General features: G+C 43.7%; 6 protein-coding genes and 1 non-coding gene across 7 annotated transcripts; 3 read left to right on the forward strand and 4 right to left on the reverse strand.

Moving 5' to 3' along the window:
* Positions 1-124: 124 nt before the first annotated feature.
* BDV37DRAFT_282200 (uncharacterized protein) lies at positions 125-1,504 on the reverse strand (the record flags this gene model as incomplete). Its single annotated transcript, XM_032086986.1, has 1 exon — positions 125-1,504. The coding sequence occupies one exon, from the start codon at positions 1,502-1,504 to the stop codon at positions 125-127; it is 1,380 nt and encodes a 459-aa protein (XP_031942280.1).
* Positions 1,505-5,866: 4,362 nt separating this feature from the next.
* On the reverse strand, positions 5,867-5,980 carry BDV37DRAFT_t91. The gene has a single exon. It is a non-coding gene; the product is annotated as a tRNA-Leu (tRNA).
* Positions 5,981-6,500: 520 nt separating this feature from the next.
* BDV37DRAFT_282201 (uncharacterized protein) lies at positions 6,501-6,899 on the reverse strand (the record flags this gene model as incomplete). The annotated part of the gene is made up of 1 exon (XM_032086987.1): positions 6,501-6,899. One exon carries the CDS (start codon positions 6,897-6,899, stop codon positions 6,501-6,503), a length of 399 nt encoding a protein of 132 aa, XP_031942281.1.
* Positions 6,900-7,693: 794 nt separating this feature from the next.
* Positions 7,694-9,801, forward strand: BDV37DRAFT_246196 (pyridoxal phosphate-dependent transferase). The gene is made up of 5 exons (XM_032081724.1): positions 7,694-7,911; positions 7,979-8,530; positions 8,588-8,934; positions 8,987-9,439; positions 9,520-9,801. The coding sequence occupies exons 2-5, from the start codon at positions 8,071-8,073 to the stop codon at positions 9,757-9,759; spliced, it is 1,500 nt and encodes a 499-aa protein (XP_031942282.1). The 5' UTR covers positions 7,694-7,911; positions 7,979-8,070; the 3' UTR covers positions 9,760-9,801.
* A 290-nt stretch (positions 9,802-10,091) lies between these two features.
* Positions 10,092-10,872, reverse strand: BDV37DRAFT_282203 (gamma-glutamylcyclotransferase family protein; the record flags this gene model as incomplete). The annotated part of the gene is made up of 2 exons (XM_032086988.1): positions 10,092-10,535; positions 10,684-10,872. The coding sequence occupies 2 exons, from the start codon at positions 10,870-10,872 to the stop codon at positions 10,092-10,094; spliced, it is 633 nt and encodes a 210-aa protein (XP_031942283.1).
* A 1,973-nt stretch (positions 10,873-12,845) lies between these two features.
* BDV37DRAFT_293352 (transmembrane amino acid transporter protein-domain-containing protein) lies at positions 12,846-14,513 on the forward strand (the record flags this gene model as incomplete). The annotated part of the gene is made up of 2 exons (XM_032089385.1): positions 12,846-14,391; positions 14,457-14,513. The coding sequence occupies exons 1-2, from the start codon at positions 13,009-13,011 to the stop codon at positions 14,511-14,513; spliced, it is 1,440 nt and encodes a 479-aa protein (XP_031942284.1). The 5' UTR covers positions 12,846-13,008.
* A 1,282-nt stretch (positions 14,514-15,795) lies between these two features.
* BDV37DRAFT_293354 (D-serine ammonia-lyase DSD1) lies at positions 15,796-17,265 on the forward strand (the record flags this gene model as incomplete). Its single annotated transcript, XM_032089386.1, has 4 exons — positions 15,796-15,966; positions 16,024-16,140; positions 16,199-16,688; positions 16,743-17,265. The coding sequence occupies 4 exons, from the start codon at positions 15,796-15,798 to the stop codon at positions 17,165-17,167; spliced, it is 1,203 nt and encodes a 400-aa protein (XP_031942285.1). The 3' UTR covers positions 17,168-17,265.
* Positions 17,266-17,404: the final 139 nt, after the last annotated feature.

Here is a 17,404-nt window from a genome sequence, read left to right on the forward strand (position 1 = left end):
AGTTAATAGTTCTTCAGATATTTGGCTTTCACTATCAGGAAGGAGAGTCGACGGTCGGAAGGCAAAAAGACTGAATGTATCTATTCGCTTCTTTTAGCATAGGCCCTCTCGAGTTCAGTGCCTCTCATCGGCGTCTTCGTGGCCTTTCAGCTTGCGTGGTAGCCTTGTGGCTTAATTTGGTTGAGTAGTGGACTTGGAGGGATGATACGCTTCGTTCAGGGAAGTGTGCAGCAATCTCCGCCCATGACATTGTCTCTCTTTTCTTCAGCCGCACCAACAGTGCATTTTCGTCTGAGGTATATGGCCTTTGTTTTCCCGACATGTCGGCCGGAGGGGTTTGAGCCCGCATCGGACCAGCCTCGGGAACGAATGTGAAATAATATGCTGGCCTCGGCCCACTGGACTCAACTGTGAGGATAGCTCTCCCGCGGACCTTGTGGATAGCACCAGAACGATCACATGGAACGGGGTTTTGACCGCCCAGTGAATGATGAAGAGACTTCACCCTAGATTTTGGTTTTATCTTCGGGCGCTGTCGAGTTGCGTCAGCAATTGATACTTCAGGATCCTGGTGGTCATTGTCACCGCCACTAGCTCGAAGCCGTTTCTTGCAAGCCACCGCGGCGACCCTTGTGCTTGTCCTGGTAACTTTCCCTCGCGCCCATGGAGGTACCGGTACAACAACAGCAATCGATGGGTAGGATTCCAGTCTATCGACGCTCGGGGTTGCTAGGCTAGCGGAACATTCTGGGCTAGAGGGTGCGTTCGACTGATAAGGTTGGCAGGATGGAATGGACTTGTCCTCAGCCACTTCGAGATTTCCGGTCTGCTCCGGAGCATTCGTTGTCGTTATACATGGATCTCTATCATGATCTGGGATGCAAGGTGACGTGTCTATAGCATTGTTGACCGGTTCTTGCTGGAAATCACCGCCCATGGAAAGGCTGCTAGGCACATTGCTCGATGATTCAAATGCGACAATAGGCGATATGGAGTGGTCAGAAGTTGCCGTGTCAATCGCATCGAGAATATTACTGGACAGAGCATTTTCTTGCTCAAGTTCGTTTGTTGTTGGCGACGTCGGTGTAGTGGAGTCTTCAAATGCTGGTGGCTTTGATAATGATAGGGGGCATTTCATGAGATCCAATGGAGATTCAGGAATCCCTGGTATATCTGTAGTAACCAGACATTTATTTTCTGTAATCATTTGTGGTTGAGATGCGGCTCCGCCATAGAAATTGGATATCTCGACATCAAACACATTCTGTGGGTTTGTGATACCAGTGGAGGGCCGTTCATGCGTTGGGGGTGCCGAAGAGTCTAGTATATTCGTCGGTGCCTGTGCTTGGATGAAGACAGACTCAGTGGCAAAAGAAGAACGCTGAAACGGCTGTGTAACATGGGTGAGAGTTGGTCGATTTCCACCAGTAGAGGCCAATGTGCTTCGAGGCTTCTGGTGGCTGGGGCCGTAGTAGAACTCTATTTGATCAAGGTTCACCTGCATATCTCGAAAAGCTCCCTGGCTCACACCGGGTATAAGTTTCAATGGTTATGGCAATTGTGGAAGAGAAGCGTGGAAGAGAAGCGTGTGAGGGCAGATCAGATATATTTACTGGTTCCTCTGAGCAAAGCAAAAGGGTCGACAGTACTTATAGGACGAGGCACTCCAAAAGCGCCGTAATTCGGTGCAGCCGCGGACGAACTCGATCGGCGACGTATCATGTTTGAGCAGCGTGTCGAGCAGACCGCCGAACCGCCTCGGCGAAAAGAACCAAAAACGTGTCCACCGTAGGAGTGCCTGATTACTTGGTTGAAAATGGATCAAGTGGCGCTGCAGCGTTGCTATGTGCCAGCAAATAATTCAGTAGTGCAAAGATCAACCCAAAAGACTTCCCCTTTTGACCAGCAACAACGCACTGCTTACAGCTTACTCCAGACATGAGAGCCCAAAGTCAATCGAAAAGCGTCAGTTCAGCCGCAGCTTTCCATGAGGTATTTTTGCAATTGGCTATGAGTTCGGAAATTGGCTCGTGGGTCGATAACTAAGGGTAAACATACATGTTCAGCGATGGCCTGTTGGAGAGGAGACACCTAGCTCGAGTGTTGCGTTACATTCGTAAAACGCCACAAGGCGTTTTTGGGGTCCGCGCAAGCCATCTCAGAGCAAAGAGTCAACATTGGTTTCCACTTTACCTGCTGCCTTTTTCCACCGTACTTTGCCCACCGCGTGAGGGCAAAAACATCCCGGCTGTAGGGTACGCGAGATACCAAAGCACTGCAACTCAGGACGTCAATTTCAATACCTAACAATGTGAAATCCAAGATGAAAGGGCACCCTTTGAATGTATATGGTGGGATGAAAAAAGTCGCCCATCGAATCCTGCAGGATAGGCTGACAAGATCCGTCCTCATTCTCCTTCGAAACAGGGAGGTCAATTCAATTTCGCGAGTGGAGAAGGGGCTGTGTTGCAGATACAGAGTTTTCAGCTGACAAGGGGACACGTCAGCCGACCAGGGATGTTGCTGCTGCCTGGAGTTCTAGGGGAAACGAAATTGATGGAAAAAAGGAGCATTGTCGTTGAGCGACGCACCGCAGGTTTATATAGATCGCGAAGATAGCTGGTCGGGCGGTACAGGGCGGCAGATCCTGTTCCGGGATAGTCCCGAGCACCAAGCCTGATACAGGCAGGCTAAACCGCAAACAGACGACGCTATACGGGATACGGCGCGGCGGAGACGGACGCTAAACCCAACGGAGGGGGCGGCCCAAGAGGGCATAGACTCAGCAAATCGCATTTCTACGATTTATATTTTTTTTAATAATTTTAATTTATTTTCTATTATATTTATTTATTAAGATTTTTTATTTAATTAATAATTATTTCTTTTTTATTAATAATTTTTTAATATATATCTTATTTTTTTATAGTTATAATAAAGTTTCTCTTTTCTTTTATATTTGCGTTTTTATTAAAAGATACTAATATATTAATCTCGCCTTTTAGTAATATTTAATTTTATAAATTTTAATCTATAGAAGTTACTGTGCTTTATATTTATATATTTTTATTAATTATTAAATTTATATTAGTTTTAGTATTAATATTTGTCTTTTTTCTAGATTTTATTATTCTATTTTTCTATAAATTATTTATAGTATCGATTATTTATTTTAATAGTAAAGTCGATTGTTTTGTTAAGCGTAGCTAATTTATCAATTTATATAAATTTATTTTTTATATATTTCTTAAAACTATTAATAAAAATTGATATATAGACTTTTTTATTCTAGTCTATTTTAAATATAATCTATTGGAATTCTACTATATAAATTAATATATTATTTTATTAATATAATTACTTTAGTTTATATTTAGCTATAGTTTTAGTATTAATATTTCTAAAGATTTATTTAAAATATTTACGTAGATTTTTTAAATTAGTAAATAATTCTCGTATAGTATTTAACTATTTGTTTAGTATAATCTTATAATATTTTTAAATATATAATTTAAACCAGTTCTATACTATTCTACATAAATAAGTAGATATAAAAATAATCTTATTAACTTTGTCAATAAAATTTCTTCTATTTATATAAATATATATATTTATTTACATTAGAAATATTTATAACTTAAAGTAAATTCTGTTAAAAAACTTAATTTTTAATAATTTTATTTTTTTAATTATATTCTTAGGTATCGCTGCTTTAATTTAATTATTAAATTAAGTAATATAATTTTTATATTTTTTCTAAATTTTTTCAGTTTTTCCGAGCTTTATTTTAAAATTTTCGATTTTTTAATTTTTTTCTTTGGCGTTGCTAATTAGCTGAGTAATTATATTTTTTATTTATTTTAACTATTTTTTTATAGATTTATTATTCTTAAAATTAGTTTCTACTAGTAAAATATTTTTAACTAGAATTTTTTTACTACTGGATAATTGAGAAGATATATTATTAATTTTAAATCTAAACGTGGTTTAATTTATATAGACTGGTAATTAATATATTATATCCAGGGCTTTATTATCAAGTCTAAGACTAGTTAGCGGACTATATTTCGAGAGTTACTAACTTGAAGTCGATACTTGACTTCCGTTATTATAGAGATATAGTTGATACTAGACTACTGTCAATACTAGATTACTATCATTATAAAAATATAGTTAATATTAAACTACTATCAATACTTGATTTTTATTATTATAGAAATATAGTCAATACTAGACTATTGTTAATACTAGATTTGAATTTAAAGAATTAAATCTATTAAATACGTATATTTAATAGTTAAAGAGTATAAATAAATTAAAATTAATTATATTACTAAAGGTAACTCTATAATAATAATTTTAATTAATTATAAAGAACTAAACTAAGTATATAAAATAAGTATCTTTATATATCCTAAAGTATCTATTTCTATAGTAACTTCTCTAGGGATAGATTATAGAATATATCTAATTATAATATATAGTATTGTATACCCCCAGTATACTTTCTCTAGAGTAGGTACTGGAGTAGGTATCATATGATAAAGCTATTATTAGTATTTATGGCCCTTCCCGAATAATTACTAGATAAATGATTTGTTGGGTACCTTCCACTTAGGGATCGGCTATGATTATCCTATCATTGTTCTGCCTTGTATGTCCGCCTTCGATAAGGTGCGCTAGACAAGGGTCTATAACAAATATATAATAAATTATTAATTATAATTAGTAATATCTTTAAAAATAAAATAAATTAAAAACAATATAATAAATATTATAAAACTATTACATATTAATTATTAATTAATCTATAGTTATTAATTTAATTATTATAATTTAAATTATTTTAATCTATAATTAACTATAGTTAAGAGATTAATTAATTTTAATTTAATTAAAATTAAAATTAATTAAAAAATTTTGTATCTTAACTTAACTAACCTTAGTTAAGTTAAGTTATAGCTAGGTTATAACAGTTAGGTTATACCACTCTACCGGAGCGGTTCCTAGATCTAGAAACCGAAACCAACCCGGAGCCGGTTTGGTGTAGGTTCGGGTCGGGTTTACCGGTTAAACCGTACTACTCTAGTCGTGTATTTTTAACCATTACAATTAACCTAACCTAGCCAAATGCCAGTCTAAAAATAATATTAATAAGTTAATATATTTTAACATAAACGCGATTAAAAATAAAAGAAATAGCTATATTTTATTTATAATAAATTAAAATATATATTATATAGTTTAATATAATAATCGGCGCTATAAAGTCGCGAAATTAAGTTAAAAAAATTTATAATTTATTTAACGGTAGTATATAACGCTACGCACGACTATTGGGTATATCCTATGATCTATTCTAAAAAAAGTCACGATAGGAGTAGGTGGTTGGAGGGTATATAAAGATACTTATTTATATACTTAGTTTAGGCTCTTTATAATTAATTTAAATTATTATTACAGAGTTACCTTGGCTAGTAAACTAGTCTTAATGTATTTGTACTTTTTTAACTATCGAGTATATGTACTTGGTAGGTCTGGCTCTTTGGACTCAAGTTCAGTATCGACAGTAGTCTTGCGTCGACTGCATCCCTAATCACGACCCTCAACCCTCTAAGGCCGCGACCCAGCGACGACGGAAGTCAAGGAACGACTTTAGATTAAGTAACCCTCTGCGCGTGATCCGCTAACTGGTTTAGGACTTGACGACGAAGCCCCGGGCGTAACAGTCACTTATCACCTGTATAATAGGAAAGACTTTACTTATACCTCCAATAACTAGCGCAGTTTGATAACTTCTGGACCACAAAAAAAGTGGTAAAATGAATGTGACAAGAAAAAGATCTTGAAAAAGAGAAGAAAGAGATGACAAGGGTGGGATTCGAACCCACGCCAAATTAATGACACGGAAACTCCTGATGAAGCTGTGATGGTCAGGTACACCTGAACCGTGCGCCTTAGACCGCTCGGCCACCTTGCCTATATATTATTGCTCGCAGCAACTAAGAGATTATCTCTCAAAATCGATTATGTTCAGTCAAAATATGCAGAAAAAGATCTTTGAACACTCTGGGCTCATAGTTAATTTAACACTTGGAAGATGTAAATCAATGATATAATAGGACATACTATACCTGACCTAGACCTGCGTATTATAAACCTTTTCAAAAGAACAACACCAGGCTATTTGTATAGAGAAACTTGAACTAAACGTCTTTCATATAAGAATGTGACCAGGCTACCAGATCAGAAGGATCCAGAAGACATGGGAATTGTACACTTCTAGTACTAACTCATAGAGAATCCTGCCAGTATTCTACATGCCAGAAGTATAACAACGTAACTACTCTCGCATTCCTTGCACATTCTCGTCCTTCCTCTCTGCGATATCGCCTCCTTCTGAGGCTGCTTCCTCGGGTGACTCCCTGTCTGGATTATCTTGCTCTATCGATTCTTCACCCACATCTTGTGAGGCTCGATCATCGATTACAACCGATTGTCTAGCTGATTGGCCGCGTTTGAGTCTTGCCCTTCTTATCTGCTCGGTCTCCCACAACACAAGCTGTGTTTAGGAAGACTGTCATCGGTGAACCCCCCCGAACGAATGTTGAGAGTTGTCTGGCAAAATATTTCTCGTAATCTTTTTGACTGATATAGATATATCTCCTCGGTGGGTTTTTGGCTGCAGTCTGCTCCAGAGTTGTACCGGAGAACCAGTCAAACACGGTATTCAGCCGCATTGGCTCTTTCCACCCATCGTCTGGCTGCTGGGCGTACAGTGAATAATCCTCTCCGTTTCCTAGTTTAGCCGTGATCTTCACTGCAATCCTTCCCGCAGGGTCATCATAACTAGCCTGCTTAGCGTAAAGATGTGGATGAACGGTACCAGGAGAACTCATTTCCACCTTCAAGATAAAGCCTATATATTTATCAACATTTTCGCATGAGAACCTGACAGTCAACATAATTTTAATGCCCAAATTTGGTAATGGTTGGCAAGCTTCTGGTAAGCATGGCCATTGCAGAATTTGCCTCGTAGAAGAGTATTTCACTCCGCCTCTTCCAGTTTAGCCAGTTTGTACGAAGGTTCTGGAGCGTGGGGTTGGAAATCCGAATTAGAGAGAGATAACTCCTCGGAATAGGGATCATAGTTCTTGCAATATTGGATCAGCTTCTCGATGTCCTCGGAGCTGATTGCATCTTCAATCTGCTCCGAGTGGGATGGGCCCTCCTGGCCGCCATACATCTCAATCATTCCGTAGTAAGACAGCACTGTGCAGAGACCCCATTCTTCATCCCAAAGACTTTATGTCCAGAACAAAGGAGCATCGAGAGATTGGACTCTAGGCCAAACGTGCTGTGGTGAATATATCCCATGGTGGTCCATGATCCTGGTAGGGCAAACAAAACAACCGAGTGTTATAAATAAACCTTCGCCACCGAGAAGTCACAATTCACTAGTAGAGAGCGATACGATACGATTCCTTGGCTCTAATAGAAGGATATCGAGAGAAATCTCCATCAAGCTTATAAAAGGTTGACATATCAAGGGTTGTGCAGGCCATCATGTTTGATGCGGGGCACCCGGCGGACAAGGAACTGGAGCTTTGTATGCAACCTTATCGCACGAGTAGCTCATACAAGGTGGGAAATATGATCAGCGCTTAGTTCCTCTTATTAAAGGGCTACCCAGCTCGGGCCTTGACGATCTGCAGCGAGAAAAAGGGAGGGGCGGTGCGGAGAAATTGAAGTTCCAAAGTTGCATCTCGGATGCTCGGAAGTGGGAGCCTATCCGACTCTTCTGACGTCTTGTCTATCTGCGGTCCTTTCGGCGATCCAACAAATCGGACCCGCAAGGGACTTCCATAACCAAAACGGACACGCATTCCCAACTCACATTGAATCTAAGAGGTGCGATAAGCCCGTTAAAGGATCAGTATATGTGATTAAGTGGTCGAATCGACTGATGCTACCCTAGGTTCAAGTGACTATATCATTGCATCCTAGCCCCGGTCGATTTCAGTTTCATTCCCTTGATCTGTGATCTTGTTTCATGATAGTACTACAGTCATGCGCCCTACAGTTTCACGTTCGCTGTCCGATGCAGCACGAGTCCGGAAAGGGATCTCTCTTCGCCGATTTTCCCTGACGGCCGCAAGACATAGGCCGGTGGAGGCAGAGAAGGTACACGACGGTGAACCAAATCACACATCTATAAAACCAAAGACAGGAGATAAAAGTGCCATCCTTCACTCAAAGCTGGACACCCGACCTCCGACAATAGTTGGCAGTAATGGAAACTATCTCATTGCCGAGGGTGGAAGGGAGATTCTCGACGCCAGTGGTGGTGCGGCAGTGGCATGTATCGGTCACAACAATTCTCGCGTCAATAATGCTATAATGCGTCAGTTGCAAAGCGTCAGCTACATCTACGCTCCCTTCTTCACCAGCAAGGCATCGGAGAAATTGGCGGCGTTGTTATCTGAATCGACACAACATCAACTATCTAAAGCTTTCATTGTCAGCTCTGGTATGACATACTGGATGATCCCAATTCATCGGATCATGTAGCTCATAGTGTCACCAGGTACCGAAGCGATCGAGGCTGCACTGAAAATGGCACGTCAGTATTTCCTCGAGCTGCCAAACCCGGAACCTTCCAGGACCCGATTTATCGCCCGTCGCCAAAGCTATCATGGAAACACGCTTGGATCTCTTTCCTTGGGAGGACATGCTGGGCGTAGGGCACCTTATGCCCCAATACTAACCACGAATGTTTCCCACGTATCTCCATGTTACTCATACAGAGGAAAACGAGCGGAAGAAACAGACGAAGACTATGTTGCTCGACTGGCACAAGAACTGGAGGATGAATTCCAAGCCGTAGGCCCCAGCACCGTGTGCGCCTTTGTCGCAGAAACGGTTTCGGGAACAGTGAGTTTCTATCTAAAGACTTTGTTCGATTATCTAACCCATGCATTCACAGACATTAGGCTGCGTCCCCCCAGTGCCGGGTTACCTTCAGGCGATGAAGAAAGTCTGCGATCGCCACGGAGCGCTGTTCATACTTGACGAAGTGATGAGCGGTATGGGCCGTTGCGGCACGCTCCACGCGTGGGAGCAAGAAGGCATTGTGCCCGACCTCCAGACAGTCGCTAAGGGATTGGGAGGTGGCTACGCCCCTATTGGGGCTTTGCTGGTCAACAAGAGGGTTATTAACGCTCTTGAGCAAGGCACCGGCGGATTCATACATAGCCAGACATACCAGGGCCATCCAGTTGCATGCGCAGCGGCCTATGAAGTTCAGAAAATCATCAAGGAAGAGAATCTGCTACAGAATGTCCGGACCTTGGGCGAGTATCTGGGCAGCCGCCTGAGAGAACAGCTTGGCGACCACAAACATGTAGGCGATATCCGTGGTCGCGGCTTTTTCTGGGGTGTAAGTATTGGCCTTCTTAATCCGAGCGATGTGGATAGATGTCCCTGGAGTCGGAAAGCAGTGGCTAACACCATGCGCAGATCGAATTTGTCAAGGACAAAGAGTCGAAAGAGCCTTTCCCGGCCGAGCAGAAAATTGCACCTCTTATCCATAAGACCGGACTGTCGGAGTACTCGATTTCCTTTATCCCTGGTACCGGAGTTGCTGATGGAAAGAATGGCGATATTATCCAGATTGCACCGCCGTACAATGCTACCAAGGCGGATATCGATTTGATCGTTGAACGGACAGGGTTGGTAGTGAAGCGGGTACTTGGGTGACTTCGTATCTTTTCTATGAAATTCAAGTCGTAAGCGCATTATTCGAGAGATACTCTAAGTAATTGAAATGTCCAAGGCCGTGTGGCGTTAAGTATTAAGCTACTTACTACGTCGATACAGGTTGTCAGTAAGTAGATTGAAATTTTAAGCAATTAAGCAATCGAAAAAATCTAAGTCCCTCAAGCAGATTGGGGAATTTATGTAATATTAGTACATTTATATGACGAGACTTAATGCATTGCTATTAGTATTATATCTCAAAATTTCGAGGTCTCCGTCCACTCAGTTTAGTCCGCTGTAGGATGGGCACTGGTAGTCGCCCCGACCCATTATCAATCGTCAATGAATCTGAAGGTGAGACCCTTAACAACCTCTCCACTGTCCACCATATGTATTTCGCACCTTACAGCCTCATACTGGTCAGTCTCATAGTACCGGAGCTGTTCTTCCCCCTCCTCCGAACTAACTTCATATGCCCATCCATCAACAATCGCCGAGGAGGAACCATCTACAAGAGCTTTATATTTTCCACCCCACATCTTAATTTTACCTCCTTTAACAGCAGCTTGTCGCAGAACCGGTAATTCCAAGAGAGATATTTTCTGCGCAAGAATCTCGGGGTCGGTAAGTGTCCCATGAAAGAAGTACCAAACGGGGTACTGGTTCTGAGCAGGAAGGAACATTTGATCCATACATTGCGCTCGATGATGAGGAAGCGTGGGATCAATATTGGAGCCAAGACACGGTGACATGCTGTAATTGGGAGAGGCGTTTATCTGCCAGATTAACTCGAATAAACGTTGGTGAATAGTCAGATAGTGTTGAGAAAATTGCCAGCCTTGTAATGCCGTTTATAAGACAGAAACTGGCTTCGCCGAGCTCTCCTTCTCCTATTTTTAGAGGTGGTGGTTCTAGTAGCCCTACAATCTCTTGTATTTTTGAGGAACTGACGAGTGGCCCATCGAGTTTCACGAGATAGGTCGTTGTGTAGTCTCGCTTCCGTGCCTTGAGCTGAGTAGGGGGTCTGTGGGTATTGATCAGTCTGGTCTTGAGAGTGTTGTTCTCATTCTCAGCCCCGAGGGCTAGGTTCTCGAGTTCAGTAAGTAGATCCATTTTAGAATGCAAGATCGCCAAGCTAAAACTTTTGGTGTAAACTCGGTGCTCAGCTATAGGATCAGGAAGAAGTTGGCGTTGAAAAGCAAGCACCAGGAAGAGGTGTCTGGCACATTTTCATCCTTGTATGTGCAATAATTACATCGTTGGCCGCTTTATTGTAGGTGAGTCACATATGATGATAGCTTTTGATGTAATCGCAACTCCGGAACCCAAAGCGCTGGGACACTCACATGACTTTATACCCCTAATATGACAATGCCTGTTAACTGCCCAATGTATTACCCTACAGGCAAAGTCGCGACGAGCCTCTTCAGATCTACGCGACATATGGTGTCTTTCTTTAGGTAATTGAAACTCTGTAAGCGAACCACGGTGTGGAGTCCAGCATCGCAAAGCCCCCCCCCAGACTAACAGGTGGATACATCACTATTTGTCCATAGCCGATTTATATCCGACCTGGTGAAAGCTGACTTCACAGATTGTTTTAAATGGCTAGACTCGAAGCTGCAGGCTAGATTCGGCCGACATGTTCTCCTCGCAAAATGGTCCGACGCTAAGAGAGGTAAAAACCAAGACTTGTTAAGGGTGCCGTTTCTCGCTGAATTTTCAACTCTCAGGGAACTCAACGAGTTCCAAAAAAAGATTGATGCACGATTAGGTAGTGGATGCCAAGCGCAGCAGCACTACTCTGTGTGCTAACCTGTAAAAGGCACGTTTATCTATGTCGGTCCAGTTCGTTTTGGGAATGTCTAACCACATGCGCCATTTGTAATGGAAACTCGATTTGCGGCGAAGAGTTGACACCACCTTTAGCATGGATACAGAGGCAAACATAAATGGGCATCGGAAAGCAGGTTATCGTTTCACCCAAAGCAAGGGGCTTGATGGCGAAGCGTGTGCAAAGGAAATGCCAAGAAAGCTTCTGTAGATGCAGAGCTTTCTTTGACCACGTGTAAGCCTCGAAGTAAGGGACATCGATCAGCAAGATCATGTACACATAGGTAAGGGATGTGCGAGTAAACGTGGCAGACTGAAGGTAGTCCGAATCTCGGGATGTTGAACTTCAACAGTTGACGTTCAGAGATAAAGTTGAGGCTTACGTGTCACATTTACCTGTTCTATTGTTACGGTGTAGCGATCGTGCTTATCCGAACCTATCTTGTCGACAATAATCCATATTATTCGGGCGTGAAACGGACATTACCCGAAAGGATGATAGTCCCCAACAAGAGGCGAGAGGTGTTGTGGAACATGGCCAGAGTAACAACGACTTTGGGTCCATTTCCCCCGCATTGGAATCCTGGGGTTTCCCGATACTACTGTGTGACAACTGACAACTAGCTCATGTATCGTGGCAACCTCCATACATTGAACCCCAGCCCGAATCCGATCCGAACCCCCGCGTTGCGGATGCCGATGGGAGGTTCAGCATCCGCGGCAAGTCGGATGCCATAGGGTCAGCATCCGCACCGCTGCGCACTGGGGGCAACTCTATCTCAGTGCCTTGAGTAAGTTTTAGTCGGGTTCCTTGGCCGCATAGATCCTGCGAGGGATGGGGAGCATGACCCAAGGAAGCCGGAAAACAATATGACAATGAGGTTCCAATCCACCTCGAGCTTATGCCAAAGCTGGATCTTCACTTAAAAACGTCCAATTCCACGAGATCTAGAGCGCAGTGAACAGGCTGGTTGCATACGCGGAGATTGCATCGACAGGCGCTATTCCTGCTCTGGTTAGACCAGTGGGTCGGTCCGCGATGATATCCGGTCGGAAACCAATCAGATGAAGAACCGCGCTGCGTCAGGAGTTGGTGCGAACCCCGGATGCGGAGGATGGTCTCAACATCTGCAGAGTCAGATACGTCATTTCAACGCCGTGTCATGATCAATCGAGGCCGTCGCTACCAATGCAAGGGGTGTCTTGCATAAAGCCGATACGAGATGGTATTCAATACCAAAAACGCAGTGCCCCTCGGACATCTCCGTGTAACCTTGTCCCGATTTGATCGTGGTAGTTCGATCAAAAGGCGTTTTGTTCGTCTATCCTTTGAATTCCGATCGGTTGGGTTGCAATTGATTTTCAACTCCTCTTTTTCTTTCCCCTGCATCCCCTGTTTAAGCATCTCTTGACAGTATGAGGAACCAAGACGATATCACGGATACTGCCGCCGGCAATGAGGCAGACCGCACCAGCACACACAAGGAAAAGCTCGAGTGGCCGGACTATCCTGCCTCTGAAGCTTCATTTTCCCATGGCAAGATCACGAAGGGGGTGGATGATGTCGAACAGCGGATCATCGAGGCCGGTGAAATAAAATACCACCGGGTGGGATGGGTACAGCTCACGGTCCTATTAGTTGTTGAAGCGATTGCACTGGGTGCCCTGTCACTCCCCTCAGCGTTTGCTACCCTTGGGATGGCCGCCGGCGTGATATGCACGGTTGGAATTGGCTTGCTTGCGGTATACACGTCAGACATTATTGGACAAGTGAAACTAGCCCATCCATCCATACGGCATTATGGGGATGCTGGGACTTTGATAGGAGGACGTTTTGGGTATGAAGTACTCACAGCCATGCTCGTTCTGTCGGTCGTTTTTGTAACAGGGTCGCACTGCTTAACTGGCACCATTGCCTTCCGTCACATCACTGGAAGCGATATTTGCTCTCTTCTGTTTGGTGGCGTCTCTGCCATCATCCTGCTATTGCTGTCAATTCCCTCGTCCTTTGCCGATATGGCCTGGCTTGGATATGTTGACTTCGCCTCCATCGTTGCAGCAATTGGCATTACTATCATCGCAACAGGAATCCAATCTTCGGATGCACCCGGCGGACTATCAGCAGTGAACTGGTCCGCGGTATCTCAAGGAAATCCAACCTTTGCCGAAGGGTTCATAGCCATCACCAACATAGTATTTGCCTACTCCTTCGCCACCACCCAGTTTTCTTTCATGGACGAAATGCATACCCCGAAGGACTACAAGAAGTCAATCTGGGCGCTCGGCTTCCTGCAGATAGCGATCTACACCATCACAGGCGCCACCATCTATGCCTTCGTCGGACCAGACGTCGAGTCCCCTGCCCTTCTATCAGCCGGCCCGCTGATTAGCAAGATTGCATTCGGCGTAGCACTACCCGTCATCTTTATCTCGGGCGCCATCAACACCATCGTCGCGGGTCGCTTAATCCATCAACGGATATATACCAACAGCGTCACCAAATATATCAATACGACCATGGGGTGGATCACATGGCTAACCGTTATCACCGTCATCACAGTAATAGCTTGGGTCATCGCCGAAGCCATCCCTTTCTTCTCAGACTTGCTATCCATCGCCTCAGCGATTTTCACCTCTGGGTTCTCTTTCTACCTGCCTCCAGTCATGTGGTACATGCTTCTTCGCAAGGGAAAATGGTACTCCAGGGAGAACCTACTTCGCAGTATCGTCAACGGATTGGTTTTCCTCTTCGGTCTGACTGTCTTGGTCGGTGGTTTATATTCCAGCATCGCGGATATAGTAAGTTACTCCATACTTGTCTAGAATGTGGAGTGTCGTGCGTGTACTAACGTTATTCTCAACAGAGGAGTAACTACAAAGCTGGCAAGGTTCATGGTCCATTTACTTGTGGTCCTGTATAGCACGCTTGGCTGCTCGTTCATGTTCGCCAACTGTATTTGGTTGCCGGTGACATTGCACAGTGTCACGGAAGAAGGCTGGGTGGGATATTGTCGACGAGGCACTATGTGATTCGGAACATATATAGCACTGAGAGGATAATACCATCATCGTGCACTGTTACAAGATATATGACCTACCCTTAAATAGGTGGAAACCTAGATTAACACCAGTATATATTCTTCCTTTTGTACAAGCTGGGGACTCGAAGGATCGGGCTCCTTGAATGTAAATCACATACTTGCTCGATCGCCAATGACCTAAACCAACACGTAAAAACTTCTCCGGTAACTATGCTTACATGATATCTTCTCAGTTGTGGGATGCCTGCAGAAAAGAGCGCGGGAGTTGACCAATGCAATGTATATTCTTCCTAACGTTCAACATACTCCATGCCAGGATGATGACTATCGTGATGAAATACACAACGCACACAGAGTTCATAGATGAGTCGCCTAAATACAAAGGTAGATGTTTGGTGTGACGGTGACTTTGCAGGCACTATGATCAGTGTGGCGGCAAACTATAGGTTCTCTAGGTCACATGGACAGTGTCCGACTGTATATATTGAGTACTGTACAGCTAACATTTCTAACCTGATAGCTTACAAAGACCATCCAAGGCTGTATTTGGCTATGCACATTCTTACTACAGATTATCGTGTATCCTTTCTATCGCAGCATCACTCACAGGTTGGGATGGGCTAGCTGGATGCACTGGCTGGCTACGAGCAGCTGTGTGGACATATAATGCCCATGTAGCATAGTGTGTCTTATAAAAGACGAACATACGGCGCGTTCTGGAATGATATATACCTATGCTAAGTTTATGGTACACCTGGCATTTCCCTAGCCCTCTGCAATATACATGTTATCTCGCAACGGGTCGTGATCACAAAGTGGACATGAGAGTGTGGGATGTCAAATTAGGTCGACATCTTAACATCTATCGATATACTACTGGTAGATCATAACCACGCTATGGCTTCTCATTGGCCCATCCACGAGCGACAGATTACCGCGCTGTGGTCTTTCATAGCCGCTATCAATTTGACAATAGTTTGGTCATGGCTGCAACAGGCGTCTCTCGGTTTAGTGCGATACTAGGATAAATTCTATGTTCATCTTTCCGCCGGTCAACTATCGCCAAGCAAATTTATTCCGCCGGGAAACGTCAATTCCTTTTTGTGTTTCACATCCTGACCATCACAACCGACAACATTGCAAATTATCCTTCAGTGTTAAAATGGATATCTCTCTTCAAACCCACAGGTCCTATGTGAATAGGCCTATTTGCAACCTGCCGACACCAGCCTTGGTATTGAGTCGTCCTCTCATAGAGAACAACATCAGGCGCCTGCACAGTGATGTCTCGCAACTGGGTATCTCCTTTCGACCCCACGTTAAAACGCTCAAGGTCAGTATAAGCATTGCACTCAGCGTACAAGGATACGAAATGACACCTTTTGCACAGAGTATTGAAGTGACGCGGATGATGCTAGAAGGAGGTAAACACCGCAAGATCGTTGCTTCGACAGTGTGCGAAATCGAAGGTGCTTTGCCATTGGTCGCAGAGGGAGTCCTAGACGAGGTGAGAATACTCTATGTACCGAACTGTACCGCTGAATTGGCGAGCTCACTATCTCTAGTGTCTTTACGGGCTGCCCGTCAGCGACAGTGTCCTCCCACGTCTTGTGAAGATCAGACAATCAATCAAAATCCAGCTTATGGTCGACAATGAGCAGCAGATAGACCTTTTGGAGCAATTCTCCTTGCAGAATCCAGGACTGGAGAGATGGGATGTCTTCGTCAAGGTTGATGTCGGCTCTCACCGCGCTGGTCTTATGAACAATTCCCCGCGTCTACGCCAAGTCATCGAACGCGCAGAGAGCTCATCCGCAGTATCGATCTATGGATTTTATTGTCATGCGGGCCATTCATATGGATGTCGTGATCGTGAGTCGGTGGATGTAGTCCTCCACTCTGAGCTAGAGGGTGCCCTAGCTGCCTCACAGATGGTTCCGTCGACTGACCCTGATCGCTCTTTTGTTCTATCCATCGGATCAACACCTACTGCTCATGCGATTGAAGCCATCAAAGACAGAATCCCCGAGGGATATATTATAGAACTCCATGCAGGTATTCTCGCCTTACACCTATATGGCCATGACAGCAGTTGACTTATTCTGTTAGGTAATTTTCCCGCACTTGACCTTCAGCAAGTATGCACCGGTCTAGTAAACCGGACAGACCAAGCAGTGCGCGTCCTAGCCGACGTGTGTAGCGTCTATCCTGAGCGCAACGAAGCTCTCATCAATGCCGGTGCCATAGCCCTGTCCCGAGAGACCAGTTCCATTCCAGGTTTTGGTCAACTTGTTGAGCAACCTGATTGGCATGTGGTTCGCTTATCTCAAGAGCATGGCATCCTTGGTCTTCCTTCCGACCAGATGGCTATGGCTGGGGGCACACAGAATGTTGAGGATGTGTTTCGAGTAGGACAAAAGGTATCCGTATATTGTCAACATGCCTGCATCACTGCAGCCGCTTTTCACGTGTATTATGTGGTGGATGAGAATGACATTGTGCGCGATACTTGGATTCCATGGAAGGGCTGGTAATGGTTTGAGTGCACATGATTTATATTGATCGAAACATATGTAAACCGTACTTATGGAAAGATGCTATTATCACCCAATTGAACATGGATTTGGAGTGACCTGATCTTGTGATGGTAGTAAAACATTTACTATAGATGAATGGTGTTCAAAAATACTGTAGTCCGTTATATCGCACGATTGATAGGCGGCAGCAAGCCTGGATATAGTAGTATTTGGGGTATACTAACGAATAGAATC

This window comes from Aspergillus pseudonomiae (assembly GCF_009193645.1).
Source record: "Aspergillus pseudonomiae strain CBS 119388 unplaced genomic scaffold BDV37scaffold_26, whole genome shotgun sequence".
NCBI lineage: Eukaryota > Fungi > Ascomycota > Eurotiomycetes > Eurotiales > Aspergillaceae > Aspergillus > Aspergillus pseudonomiae.

Coding starts and splice junctions, on each gene's coding strand:
- BDV37DRAFT_246196 (XM_032081724.1), top strand. CDS start 8,071: ATGCGCCCTACAGTTTCACGTTCGCTGTCCGATGCAGCACGAGTCCGG. Junction 8,935..8,986: donor CAGAAACGGTTTCGGGAACA/GTGAGTTTCTAT, acceptor ATGCATTCACAG/ACATTAGGCTGCGTCCCCCC. Junction 9,440..9,519: donor GTCGCGGCTTTTTCTGGGGT/GTAAGTATTGGC, acceptor CACCATGCGCAG/ATCGAATTTGTCAAGGACAA.